Raw genomic sequence first — 14,682 nt, 5'->3', positions numbered from 1 at the left:
AAGCAAGTTAGAGCTTCTTTTGTTCTCTGTCCCTCCTTCCTTCGAAGTACTGCTGGTTGTTTATGTGGGAGGTACTGATTCATTTTATAAAAGGAAGGTTGAGCAAGAAGAAATTTCCCTTCTATGTTGACATTTTTGGGGAACAGTTACTCAAATAATCTTCAAAATATTTAGGCCTATGTTTACTTACAGTCATAAAAACAGAGGCTGATGTGGTTGAAAGATTGATTTTTATTACCTCCTAATGGAACATTATAAATGAAATACTCTTTATGATATTTAACAATTGAAAGAATTGTTTGAATCATTATCTAGCTGAAGCAGGCACTTGAAATTCTTCACCATGAGATGAAGTTCTCATTTTTCTAGGGCTTTGAGAGGCATAAGCTGGACTAAGGATTGAGGTTGGGCAAACAACATAAAAGGCTTTTCATTGCTATAGGAACAAGGTGTTTTGTTTTAAGTGATGTCAACTGAAGTGAATGGAAAATTATGTATAGACAAATGTTGAGTTTCAACAGTATTAGCTTACCATGTAAAGAAATCCTAGATATCCCCTCTGATATTATGCAACTGGGTGTTGTTATAGGATTTACCACAACCTGAAAGATATTGAAATGAAACCTAGTTATGTGAGAAGAGTTATTTGCGGGTAGAGAATTTCTATCTTGATTCTCATAGTTCACCTCTGAAGCAAGAAGTCTTAGCTTCAACACAAATATTATTGTATGCAATAATCTACTCAGCTCCCTTTTAAAAACTGAGTCACAGAATCAGAATGACAAGAATATGTTTATACTACTTATCAATTCTCTCTTGGATAGGAAAAACCTATTACAAAATATGCTATAAAGTGGTTTTCTGTGAAGGGCTGTGTCAGCAGAGCTTGTAGTTACTAAGATATCATATTAAGAGATTTGCACTTCGTACCTTGGCTCTGGTCCATTTCAGGCTGGAAAAATTCTCATTGTTGTCTAACCAAGCAAACTAACTCCAAAATGAAGAGCATACATTCAGTAATAGGGGGTAAAATGGTATTTGCAGAATGAAATGTTTAGCATTTCATTAACTTAGAATGTTCATATACATACATAATACAAGAATTTTTTAAACACTAACACTTTGGATTGACCTACTATCTTTTGTCCCTTAGGGGTGAATTATTCAAGTGAGAATGAAAGTTTACTAATACTAATGAGTTCCCTTTGGCACTCTAGAAAAATGAACCAGAAAAGTGACTTCAGGCTTCCAGAAATAAATTGTTTCTAATTGTCTACGAAAAAGCATCATCTGGATTTCCTAATTTTTCAGTATGCAAATACAGAGCATAACTTCAGTAAATGACAGTTGTAGAAAATTCATCACCTTGCCTCTCAGAATATAGTTAGGCCAATGCTCAGACCATAGGCATACAGTCAGCCCCTAACATTGCAGGTTTTCCAGCAGAGAAAGTACTTCCAGAGCTTCTCCTCTGGTAGAATAACTTTAAAGAACTCAAGATCATTTCCATAAGAAATTAGACTAAGACTTTAAGAAATAATCAGTGGAGTTGTAGAAACATGAGCACACTAATGCATTTTGGGTGGTGCTATGAATTGGTAAAACCATTTCAGAAAGCAATTTGGAATTATGCAGAATAACTAAAATATTCAAATACTTTTACCCAGAGGTTCTACTATTAAGTATATATTTGAAAAGGGAAGGAAGGAAGGAAGGAAGGAAGGAAAGAAGAATGGAAGGAAGAATGGAAGGAAGAATATACTTCCAGACTCTGTGCTAAGTGCTGGAGATGCAGATCCTTAAGCAAAAAAAAACAACAACAACAAAACAAAACAGTAAACATTATAACAACATTATAGGTAAAGACAATTTTAAAAGGTTTTAGGACTGTGCTCAGTGCAAAGAGTAATCATAAATCCAGAAAACCAAAGATAAAAACACATAGCTCACTGGACTTACCATGGAGAATAAAATATACATTTTTCATTAGGGCCAATGTAGACATTTGTTTCGCTAGAGTATGCCTACTTATTATGAGATTTTTTTTTTGGTTGTTGTTGTTCAGTAGTAGGAAGGCAGAGGGAAGTAGAGATAATAAATGCTTGTAAAAGTAATTAATCAATTGATTTAAGGAGTAGGTCAAGCCTAGGAATGGGGTATGTAGATGGAAATAACCCATTTCCAAATTTACCTCATTCCCAACTAAGAAGACCTCAGCCTACTACTCTCATTCTATTGATCTCTTGAACCACAGAATTTCATAGTTGGATGGCCCTAAGGCCATCTAGATCCAGCCACACAAACAATTGTGACTAAATTTACAATTTAGAAACAGAAAGATTATTACAGGAGAAGTGACAAGGACAAAACTATAAGGTCACAGCAACCTGAGGTCACTTACTGTAGAGAAAGAATACCTGCACAATCCAGCATCCTTGAAGAAAACACTGAATTATGGCATGGTAAGATAATTAATGTTTATAATGATGACCTTGAGTCATCAAGGAAAGGTTAAATTATATTGAATGTCTTATTTTAAGAGGCAATTATGCATGTGATATAGAAGCATTTCCATTAAAATAATTTAATGAAAAAGTTTAGAATCTTAAATAAAAAAACCAATTATATGGAAAAATCACTCACTGAAACATTTCCCAGAAGATACCTTACATGTGGTAGTCTATGTAAAGGGAGACTGCAGTATATTCGAATGAGAACTGGCTCTGGAGTCAGAGAAAGTGGCTGCCAATCTTGCCTCTGATGTTTGCCAGCTGTATAACTTTGAACAAATAAATTAACTGTCCTGAGCCTCAGTTTCCTTATCTATAAAATGAGGAGGTTGAATTAGGTGGCCTCAGAGTTCTCTTCTAGCTCAAAATTTATGGTCAGTGATCCTAGAACCATCCCTGGTGAGCCTTGTTGTTTTTTTTTTTTTTCTTATCGCATTTTACTGTAACTTAAGAAAAGTTAGTTATAGTGATTGTCCAGTCTCTGAATCCCAGCAGAGATTTAAGAATTCAAGGACTGGTATGACTACCATGTCCAGTCAAAAAAGAAACCATAGAAAGGTACATGCCAGTTGTAGCAGTCTGTCTTCTTTTCTGAAAACATCCACATTTAATGTCCCCTTATTCCCTTCATGGCATTTTTGACAGGCTTCTATCCTGATTTTTCCATGTCATCCTGTCTCTACCTTTTGCTGCTCTTACTCTCTTGCTTTGACAAGCTTTATTTCTTGATATCAGGTTCTGATTGCTCCCCTGCTTCTGCATCCTGGTGAGAGGTAACAATCTAGCTATCTACTGGCTCTTACTCAGCCTAAGCAACAGTGAATGTCTATTGACCCTTTCCTCCTAATGAATGGTAGCAGGATTTGACATTTGTGGGCACTCAGTAAACTGTATGGGATCCTGGAGAAAGCTGTGAATGTCTCCATATAAGTAATTGGTTTTGTTTACGTGGAAAATTTTCTAAGTCATTTCAGAAATTCACAGACTCAATTGAAAGATTCCTATTTTTCATGTTTTTAAAAAGGTTCTGCCTCTGGGATATAGCTTTCAACATAGGTGGGTCCTCCAAAATGTGATACTGAGACACTTGTCTAAAGAAGAATAGATGGTGACCAACTCTCGTCATTCAATTTTAACCTGAATATATTGGTCAGGTTAGAACTAAACTACAAACCCCACTCATCCCATATAGATTCCCTCAGATTAGTGGAATTCAATATGGAAATGATTATTTCCTAAGGATACATAGGACAAGATGTGTCTGCTGAACAAAGTACCTGGTACCTTGGTCACATTCCATTCACAATTCTACAAGAAACTACTTAGCTGGCTTAAGGAAGTTGAATTCATCTTCCCTCTTTCAAACTCTGTAGAGAGCACTAATATCCTTCTAGTTTCTCAGCTTTATACCTCCAAATTCAGCCTTAACTCTTCAGTCTTCCTCTTACTTCTCATAATCAATAGGTTGCCAAGTACTGTTGATCCTACTTAGGTGAAAGTTCTCACATCTGTCCCCTTCTATCCACTTTTGACCTTCCTAGTTCTGACTGTTATTACCTCTCACCTGGACTACTGCAAGAACCTCCTAATTAGATTCCTAGCTCCTAGTTTTCCCCTTTCCAATCTATCCTGAATACAAAGTAGGTCAAAGTAATCTTCTTGCAGAACAAGACTGATTACATCAGTTCCACACCTAAGAATCTTTTATGGTTTTCTAGTGTTTCCAGGACAGACCTGTACAACTTGGCAGTAGGCAGAGACCAAAATTAAAATATGCTAAATTTCTTTGAGTTGCAGATAGGCTTTTAGCAGTTCACTTTCCAAGTAAAGGTATAAGTAATGATTGAACCATTTCTCAAAAACCCTTTTTTTTTTATCATGACATAATCCAGAAACTGCAATCGCCAAACTCTTCTTTATGAAGTTACCTTCAGGAAAAGACTTCCCACCAGCAGTAATTTCTTTAGAAATAGGAAAACTAACCTTAGTAGCTGCCTCATTTTCTGAGCTTACTTTCTGGAAAAACCCTTGTTCCCCACTGAGATTTTCCAACAATTTGAATGCTTTACTTTGCTTTTCATTGGTGTCCAATTTGCTCAAGTCAGGATGTTTTGAATCAAAATGGCAATGAAGATTGTATTCCTTCAGAACAGCTATTACTTCTCGACAGACAAGGCATAATATTTTTTCTCTCATGTAAGTAAATAAGTATCTGTTTGTACACTCTGGAATAAACACTCTTATGTTCTGATTCGATCTTCCATTAATTTTTATCACCCATTTTACAAGTCACCCCCAAAACATTAATATTAGAAGGAGAACGTCTCTACAGCAACTGCTCACATACAAACTAATACTGAACTGAGTGTCTGATTTTGGAGAGAGTGCCAGATACTCATGTAACTTGGAGGGTGGCTGCACAACGAGGGAGGAAAAGGAGTCCTCACCTTGTTGGTCATTGCATGGTGGGTGTCAGGTGCGTTGAGGCATGACTGCACTCACTTTGTCCCTGTTCAGCACCAAAAACACAGAAAAGATACTACTCTTGCTTCTCTCAGACAAGAGATAAACTGATGATGGTTGGTTGCCACAGGTCATGGGATAAACAAGAGAGTGTGCAGTGGCAACCTACCTGCCAAGTCACATGATAGGCACAATAGTAACTAGTGGGAGATGGGTTAAAGGGGACATGGACAAAACATTAATTATATCTTTGCTTTGTTTTACATTCTCTACATTTTTTCACAGGCCACCCAAAATCCTATGCAGTCCTGTGCGTCTAGGATAACATATAAATTCTTCTGCTCGACATTTAAAGTATTCCACAATATGACTCCAGCCTACCTTTGTAGGTTTACTGCATTCTGTTTCCCTTAGCATACTGTACCTTAAAGCCACAGTGGTCTACTTGATATTCTATCTCCTGCCTCTCTGAGTCTACACAGGTTACTCCCAACTCTAGAATGCACCATCTGCCTCTGAGTCATCATAGGCTGCCCTGCCTCCATAGAACGCAGTCTCTCATCCCCTCCATTTCTCAGAATCACAGCCTTCCTTCAAAGCTCCCCTTGGGTATAATTTTTTACAGGAAGCCGTTACCGATTCATTGTACTTAGTATTCTGTCTTCCTCCTCCTCGGGTTACACACACACACACACACACACACACACACACACAAACACACACACACACACACACACACACACACACACACACACACACACACTTCCCTATTTACATATCTTACTACCATCACCTCTACCAACCCTAAGTTCCCCGGTAGAAATTAAAATCTTTGTGAGTAGGAACTATGTCTTGTTAACTTATCTCTAGCACTTAACAATGCCTTGCATATAATAAATGCTTGTTGCATTTGATTGCTTTCCAACTGACCTTTACATGTATGACTGTGAGAGTTTGCTGTTGGATGGCAGGAGCTATGCTTTTTTTTAAAGTGCTTCCAGTTGCCATATGGAAATGGCTATTTACAAATTCCCTGGGACCCATAGAGTTCTCATTTAATTGACCATGTTTTCACAGCTGAAGCAGGTTCAGGACCAGAGACAGCTCCTTCCCAGAGCAAGTGAGAACTTTTGTAGTTCATCTAGCTACTTAGTGAGGGGGTCACAAAGAGGAGGCCATGGTATCATGGCTCAATAGCTCTTAGATTTTTTGAACTGAATAGGACTCTAAAAATATTGTTCAGTCCCCTCTTTTTTTTCCTTTTAACCTATGAGATAACTTCAGGTGTGGAGAGAAGGAAAAACTTGTCTAAGGTTGCACAGATAAGGAGTAGCTGAGTTGACATTTGAACCCAGGTCTTCTAACTTTAAAGTCAGTGTTTTTCTATTACATCATAGTTCGTGTGTGTGTGTGTGTGTGTGTGTGTCTGTGTGTGTCTGTGTGTGTCTGTGTGTGTGTGTGTGTGTCTGTGTGTATCTGTGTGTCTGTGTCTGTGTTGGGATAAGAGAGATGAGGTGAAAAATGAGGCCAAGTAGCATTGATTTCATTCTACATGAGAAGACCTTCTTTTGGAAGAAATTTCAAAATACCTAGAAGTCCATAACTTTAACTTTTAATCTTAAAATTCTTAACACTGTACATATTCAAAGCATATAACTATACAGGATAAACACAAAACTTATCAGTATAAGGCTTCCATTGGGAACATTTCTTTCCCAAGCATACATAGGACAAAATATGTTCTCCCAAACCAGTGCCCAGAATCCTGGCCAGGAGCATGAAACACGCGTGGTATGCACAAAGTTTTTCACAGCTAGTCCTTTGCATTTTTCTGAGAACAAGACAGGTAATACTCTTGTTTGAGGAAAACAAAGTCTTTTGGTGAAACATAATTGAAGACATAAATTCTTATTTCTAAGTATCTAATATTAAAAGGTGATTCAGAATTCAATCTTTACACTTAGGGAAAAATTTCTTTTCAACCAATTGGGAAATGGTTAGTATTATATCTTTCTAGTCCATATAGTAACAATCTATGAATGTGCATATGAGACTTTTATAGATAGAGATTTTATAAATATTTCAGGAGGGATGGCCAAAAGGAATAAAAAGAGTTCAGATCTAAAAACTATTAGAACTATTAGACTGAATCTAATAAGGTAGCATTTAACTGAAATGTAAAGTTCCACACTTGGAAAAATTAGCCTCACATGTTTAGGACAAAGGACTCATGGCTGGACAAAACTTCTGTGTAAGAGATCTGGGTATTTTAGTGACCAGCAGTTTCATCTTGAGTCAACATAGTTTTATTCTAGACTATCAAACTCATGGCCACTAATGTAAATAGTAATGGAAAATCTTAAAGATAGAAAGTGTGTTGAGCTTTCTTAGCTATTTTAAAACCCAAATCACATAATATATTATTTTTAAAACATACATTATCCTCTGATAACTATTTCCTTTTCTTTCCTTATTATAGCTGAAATCATTTTGGTGGTTTTCATAACAGTCTTTATTAATATTGAATCTCAAAGTTTTGTAAAGGCCATTTTGGGAGGAAAGGTATTGACTATGTTCTGAGTGTAAATTTTGATTGCTAGGCTGATTATTACAGGGCCAGGCCTGTATATGCCTTCTGGTTTTATTTATAGCCTAGATTCAGCCATCCTCCACCCTGACACACACGTGCACACGTGCACACACACACACACACACACACACACACACACACACACACACGTCTTCCAGACCCCTAGAAGGGAAGAAGCTGAATTACTAGAAGGTAGAATAGCTCTTTTTGTGGGGAGGTTTCTTAAGTGTTGTGGTTTGAGGACATAACAAGGTTCCCTACTCTCCTGATGTAATTTTGATATGCCGATCATTAAGATTCATCTTTTGAGTTGGGGCATTATCTCTCTAGATTATGAAATTATATAGATTACAAATCTATATCTCTAGATAATGAAAATCATTATCAATAATATCCATTAACACTTTAATATGGATCAGTACAACAGATTATTCATTCTCAGAAATTAAGACCTAAAGAAAATGAGATATGTGAGATATAAATACTATAGCAGAGAGCAGGTCAACATACTCAGCTAAAAAGAATTATACTGCAAACCTGTAGGGAGATTGTACAAAAGTCAAGAAGAAAAAAGAATGAGAAAGATTCCAGCTTTTACTTTTGTTCTGTCTTTTAAAGCCATCTTAATTTTTCATTCAAGATGTAATACAGGGTATATCTAAATTCTAAGTTAGTGATGCTTTGTCTTGCATATTGCTACCAGTGTGCTCTTTTGAAAACACCATAGAAGTTATAGAATTTCAAAGTTGGAATTTTAGAAATTAACTAGTTTAGCCTACTTGCAAACTTATTCCATAGATTGGAATTAGCAACAATTGTGGAAGGTTACAGGTAGGTGTTTGAGCTTAATACAAAGAAAAACTTTCTAATAATTAGAAACATACCAAAAAAAAGAGAAAGAAATGGACTGGCTTATTAGGTATGAATGTCTCATCACTGAAAATTTTCAGAGGCCATATAACTACTTATCAATAATACTGAACAAAAATTCAGACTATAATATGTAGTGAACTAGATGATCTCTAAGGTTCTTTCTAATGTTAAAATTCTTTGCTCTTGTAATTCTCATAATAGTTACTATATTAACAATATGAAGGACTAGAGGGATGAGGAAATATTGTATGGAAAAGTCTGAAGGAAAAAAATAATAGAAGTTTAGTAAATAGATAAATAAAAGCACAAACCTTTTAAAGACTTGACTGCTTACAATAGCATATCAATAAATATTAGTCTTGATTCTGTTTTCTAGCATATAGTTCTCTCATGTAACAGCCATTAAAATATTTGAAGACAGTAACAATATTCCCTTGTCTTCTCAATTAGTTGTGGGTTTTAAAAATTGGTCAACTATAGAAAATTGTTTTGCAGAAGGCTACATGTTGTCTTCTTATATTTTCATAAATGAAATTCTTGGCATGTAGACCATTTTGATAAAAATCTTCAGTAAGTGAGCAAATTATATATAGGTCAGTAGTTAATATCTCCCAGATATTTTTTGGGGGGTAAAAGTTATATTATTGACCATTTTTAACCTTTTGGAATCTTACTTCTTTGAGATATTTTGAAAATTTATCCAAGTTCCCTTAAAATTTATCCTGGTGTTTCAAAATTTGTGTCAAATCCAACACATATTTTTCCCATGAATATTTCATCATCTCTAGGCATTCTTCCTGATTTCAACTTGCTAAATGCTATTGTTAATTATATAGTAAGGTGTTGGAATCCAAATATATTGGTTCCAATAATAGTGGATAAGAATATATCACTTAGAAATAACAGTAGATCTGTTCTATTTCATGTTTATTTTGAGGACCTTCCAGTTACTTCTACATGTTCTCTAGGCATATATGGGGTGTCCAAGGAGGACTAGCTCCTCTGGTACGAGGGCTTGCCAAGCCCTTTTCAAGGCTGCTCGTTCACCTTTGGTGTCCATCTAATTCTCTCAACTGTGGCTCCAAGAAGCTGTAACTTGCCCAGTGGCCACACCCCAGTAAACCATCTTTGCAGACAAGCTAAACCAGACTGAAGTTAACTGACAGACCTTAGGCTTCTTGGTGAGTTAAGGAGATGTCTTCACCAAGAATGTGAAAACTTTCCTTGGTGGAATGAGTAGATGAGAACAATTTGTTCCAACGCCCACTAAGGTAGCTAATGCATAAAGTTTGATCAGGCATCAAAGATGTTAAGGTCATCTGCTGAATCCTGGGCCATCACTAGTTGTCTTTTGTTCTGCCTCTGGACTTTGGTGACTGTGAAAGAGAGAGTGAGACTAATAACTTTGTGCAACTCTGAGACATATAAATCCAATTCATTTACAATCAGGGCATCGCCTATGATGTCATTAGTCCTCTTTGAAAATAAAGGACAAACAAAAAGAACATATATTTTAGTAATGATCTCATCTAACTTGTTGTTAGACTGATTTCTTTGGAGGCTTAAATCTTATCAACTGCTTTTTAGTATTTTATAAAGTGATAGAGTTAATAGTCCTTCATCCTTTTTTTTTCCAAATTAATATTTACATTAGGGAAAGCATTAAACAGGGAGACACTCATGTGCCTCTTAAGTTTTTCATGATTTCCATAGAGGAGGTTCATCATAAAGTATAAATAGGAAATGGAGTCCTTATCCATTAGAATGTTGAAGTCACACTTTTGATTCATACTGAGCATTTAAACCATTATACATGATCTTTTAATTTACATCTTCCTTATCCTATACTTATACACTTAATTTTTTTTATTACAAGTTAATTATCTCTACTAAATTTTATCTTGTTATCTTCAAGCCGTTGTTCCAACTGAAATGTCTTTTTGGATCTGGATTCTGTCATCCCTACCAGCTCCATGGTACTCACAGAGTTGATAAGAATGCCATATATGCCTTTGTCCCAATTCACAGAATTTCATTTCTCTAGTCCAGACTATACCTGACAAGAATTGCCTTATAACAAGAACTGTGCCACCCAACTTTGACTTGAAGACCCCTAGGAAAAAGGAAACCTACTACCTTAAGATAGCTCATCTGCTTTTGGATAGCTCCAATTTTTAAGGATCAGTTCCTTTCATTGAGCATGAGTCTATCTCTTTGTAACTTTTATGAATGACTTCTGGGGCCCAGCATAGCAACAGACAATAGCCCTCCGATATTCAGAGACTTATAGTAAACCTCCTCTTCTACAGGCAAAGCTTCCCCAATTATTTCAAATGATCATTAAATGGCATGATTTCAAAGCCCTTTGTTATCCTCATTGCCTTCCTATGAATGTTCATCTTATCAATATCCTTGCTAAAATGTGGCAGCCAGCAATAACCTCATTGATTCAAAAGTGGATCCCACAGAGAGTAAGTTTCAGAGACAGGATATGAATGCAAATTTTTCTCAATCAAATAGTGTTTATAAGGCATCTACCATATATGCCAGGAACTGTGCGAAGTGCTATGGATATAAAAGGTAAAAAGACAGTCCCTGTTGTCAAGGAGCTCACAGTCTAATGGGAGAGACAACATGAGAACACTCTTTGCAAACAAGATATATACAGGATAAACTGCAGATAATTAACAGGGGGAAGGCAGTAGCATTAAGGGGAATTAGGAAGACTTCTTGAAGAAAATGGGACTTCAGCTGAGATTTGAAATAAACCAGGGAAGCTAGGAGTCAGAGATGATGAGTGAGAGTATTTCAGGAATAAGGGACAGCCAGAGAAAATACACAGAGTCTGGAATTGTGCTAGGAATAGTAAAGAGGCCATTGTCACCAGATCAGAGTTCTTGGAGAGGGACATGAGTGGTAGGTTGTAAAAAAAAATTGAGGAGGTAGGAAGGAGCCAGGTTCTGAAGGACTTTGAATGCCAAGTTTGAATGCTGAATTGATATTTGATCCTAGCGGTGATAGTGAGTTGATTGAATTGGGTGAGGAGGGAGAACAATTTGACAGTTGAATGGAAAGATGGGTTAGATTGAAAAGAAACTCAAGATAGAGATGAATCAGCATGCTATTGAGGTAGTCCAGGTGATGAGGGCCTTTATCAGGTTAGTAACATTGTCAGAAGATAGAAGTAGTATACACAAGAGATGTTTCAAAGGTAGAAATGACAGCACGTGGCAAATGATTGGCTATAAGAGAGTGAGCAGTTGAGTATGACACCTAGGTTGTGAGCCTGAGTGACTGGGTGAATGGGGGTACCCATCGTAATAATAGGGAATTTTGGAAGAGGGGAGTGTTTGGGGAAAAGATTATCAATTCAGTTTTGGACATGTTTAGCTTAAGATGTCTCCAGGTCACCCACTTTGAGATGTTCTGTAGTCAGTCTTCTTAGCTCCAAATCCAACATACTTTATACACCATTCTGCCTCAAATAAATTTACTGTGGTGATAATACCTAACATAAGGCCTAAAACTTGGAAACACATACTCACCAGAGATTCTTGTCACTGTCATGAAGGAAATACAACATAGATGCCAAGTTGAGGAAGTATTCTAGACATACTGTAGAATCATTGTGGTTAGCCAGGCACCACCTGGGGCATCCTGTGACAATCCCTGACTTTTACCTGCATCATAGTTTAGCCAGGTTCAATTCTAGGAGGCTTGCCTTTCAGTAGCAGATAGAGGCTTACAGTCAGTGGTTTATGCCCCTACCCTAACTCCTTCAAGGACAGTCTATTTTGGTTCTAGAGTTCTTCCCAGCAAGGAAGGAAAGAAGAAAGGTACCCAACAGGTACTTTACTAAACTGAATAATTATTGTAGCTCCTTCTGGCCAGAACCCATTTATAACATGTCTCTGAAAGTACAAGGTTTTTTTGTTTTGTTTTCACAGCCTCAGAAAGAATTCCTTCCTTCCTTTTTGCCTTCTTCACTGCTGCTCTGAGTGTTTTTAGTGGATCCTATGGGAATTGCTTTTCTCTTCCATTGTTGGAGTTACTTTCTGCACCTTGAATACAAGGGAGGACTCAGAATGGTACCTTAAAATGCCAAAGTATCGATTGCAAAGCTTTCCAAGAAGTTAAAAAAAATGCCCTCCTATTTCAAGGGGAGAGTACCTTTTAAAATAACATTTTATTGTTCTGATGCCCTTAATGTGAGACTAATTTTCCATTACAAACTAAAAGAAAAAATAAACATTTTTAAAAATCAGATTTTCCTAGAGTTTAAATCCATTTTCAAGGTGTTCGTATATTCTTGTGAATGCCATTTTTAATAAAGCATACTCATATTTTTGCCTTCTTTTACATCTAGAGAGTCTTAATCCAGGAAAGATGCTGAGAGAAAGGTGCCATTGAGGACTGATTATATTGATCACAGAAAAATCAGAATAATGGGCCTATTGATCCATAGACCTAAGATATTCACAAATGTTTTTTTTCTTCTTCAAAATATAAGCCATAATTCTTTTTGGCTTCTTAGAACACAAAGAAATTCATCTGTGGGGCTTTCTGGTATTTTCTATCCAAATCAATCATTGGAAGAAAATTATGCTTATTTGTGAATCCATACATGCAAATCTACAGAGTTTTATTGTCCTCACATAGTCTTCTGGTCACCTCTAGGGGACAGGAACAGCTGCTGCTACTGAGCCTGCAGAGCCCAGTGGCAGGAAGAAGAGCCCTGAAGCATTGCTGATAGGGCTTATGGATGGGAGAGAGATTGCTTCAGTTTGGAGAGCCCCTGGGGGAAATGGAAAATAAACTGCGTTCATTATCATGTGTCAGCCAATTGGGCCATGACCTTTCTGCCTGGGCCGTGTACCTCCTTGTGATGTGAGGTCAGTGGGCCAGGGGGGACCAAAGCCTGAACTGATTCTCACTGACTACCTGCCACCCTCTGGATTTAAAGACCTGCTCCTCCATCCTCAGCTGGCCTTTGCCCTTCCTCCTGACAGCTGGGAGCTGGGGCCTCCCTCTATGCCTCTGCCCTCCTCTCTCAGTGTGTGATTAGTGATCGTCACTAGCAGTCTCATTGGAGGCCCTGTAGCAGTGGGTCCTGACTTTGCATTTGGCCTTTTGTACCCATGCCTTGAAATTATATTCGTGGTTGATTTTTGCACTTAGAAATTCAGCACTCTCAAAGTGATGCGCTCAGCTCCACCGCCCCTTGGGGCAAGGATGAGTTTTAATCCCTTTGCAAAATTGCTTCCAGTGAGATGCTCCTTTATTGTATCTCGATGGTCTGCGGCAGCATAAGGCTCTGCTCTCTTCTTTTTCTTACATTTGGACGTATATTAGTGGAGGAAAAAAACTCCTTTAATCTCTTCTTTGCTGACTAAGACCTTAGTTACTAATTTATCTCCAAGTGGAAATTAGTCTAAATCAATTTGCTCCAGGGAATGCTAACTCAGAGTTACTAAGGACGTTTGTAGGGGTCCCTTTTCCCCAACAATACCTTAGGCTGATGAACAACAGGGAATTTGGCTTAAATGTTAAAGTGATCAATATTGGGAGAATTTCTTAAGTTCTGATAATGCATAAATTGTTCTTTAATTGAAGCATGCCAGTATGAAATGAAGGAAGATAGCCCTCTCCAAAAAAAATAGGTGCATTTCTATAGCTTGAGAACTATCCGGTAAATTAGAACAAATTTCTTTTACTGTATTTTTTTCCCTAGGGGAAGCAAGTTTTCTTTAGATGAAGATTTAAAGCTTCATCAGTATTCTAAGGACAGGCACTTCTAAATTCTTTGTGGGAAGATAAAAGCATGACTTCCATTGCTTACCAGTCTAGTATACCAACATCTCACCTCAGAGAAATGGATCATTTCATTCGACCTTTGGTTGCTCAATTCAACAGAGATTTCCAATGCCCAGAAGAGCTAGAGTGAAACTGCTAATACTTACCAGCTGAGCCATTTCCTAGTTCCAGCTCACCTGCATTCATTTGATTTGGGAATAAGATACTTGAAACAGGACTTTGGGTGGTGCATAAATAGGGCAGGTGAGGAGAAGGGGACTATTAATCAGATGAAAATCAGTTAAAGGTTCTTGCCCAAATCCACCACTCTGTATTTGCTGAAAATGCTGTGTGATTAAGCATGATTGACAGTGTTTGCTCAAGGGACACCCTGAGGCTTAGAATGTGCACCCAACGGAGCCACTGGAAAGAGTGCAGAGCACCTGCCAGGGG

At 37.3% G+C, this 14,682-nt stretch overlaps 1 protein-coding gene across 1 annotated transcript in view; it reads left to right on the top strand.

The window, feature by feature from the left end:
• Positions 1–12,700, top strand: part of SOHLH2 (spermatogenesis and oogenesis specific basic helix-loop-helix 2) — an 84,083-nt gene extending 71,383 nt beyond the window's left edge. Inside the window, exon 10 of the mRNA XM_072611911.1 lies at positions 12,384–12,700. Coding sequence (XP_072468012.1) covers positions 12,384–12,502 — 119 coding nt within the window. The 3' untranslated portion in view covers positions 12,503–12,700. The remainder of the gene's footprint in view (positions 1–12,383) is intronic.
• Positions 12,701–14,682: the final 1,982 nt, after the last annotated feature.

This window comes from Notamacropus eugenii, chromosome 5, assembly GCF_028372415.1.
Source record: "Notamacropus eugenii isolate mMacEug1 chromosome 5, mMacEug1.pri_v2, whole genome shotgun sequence".
NCBI classification, from domain to species: Eukaryota; Metazoa; Chordata; class Mammalia; order Diprotodontia; family Macropodidae; genus Notamacropus; species Notamacropus eugenii.
Note: the sequence above shows the minus strand (reverse complement) of the source record. Positions and strands in the feature narration are given on the sequence as shown.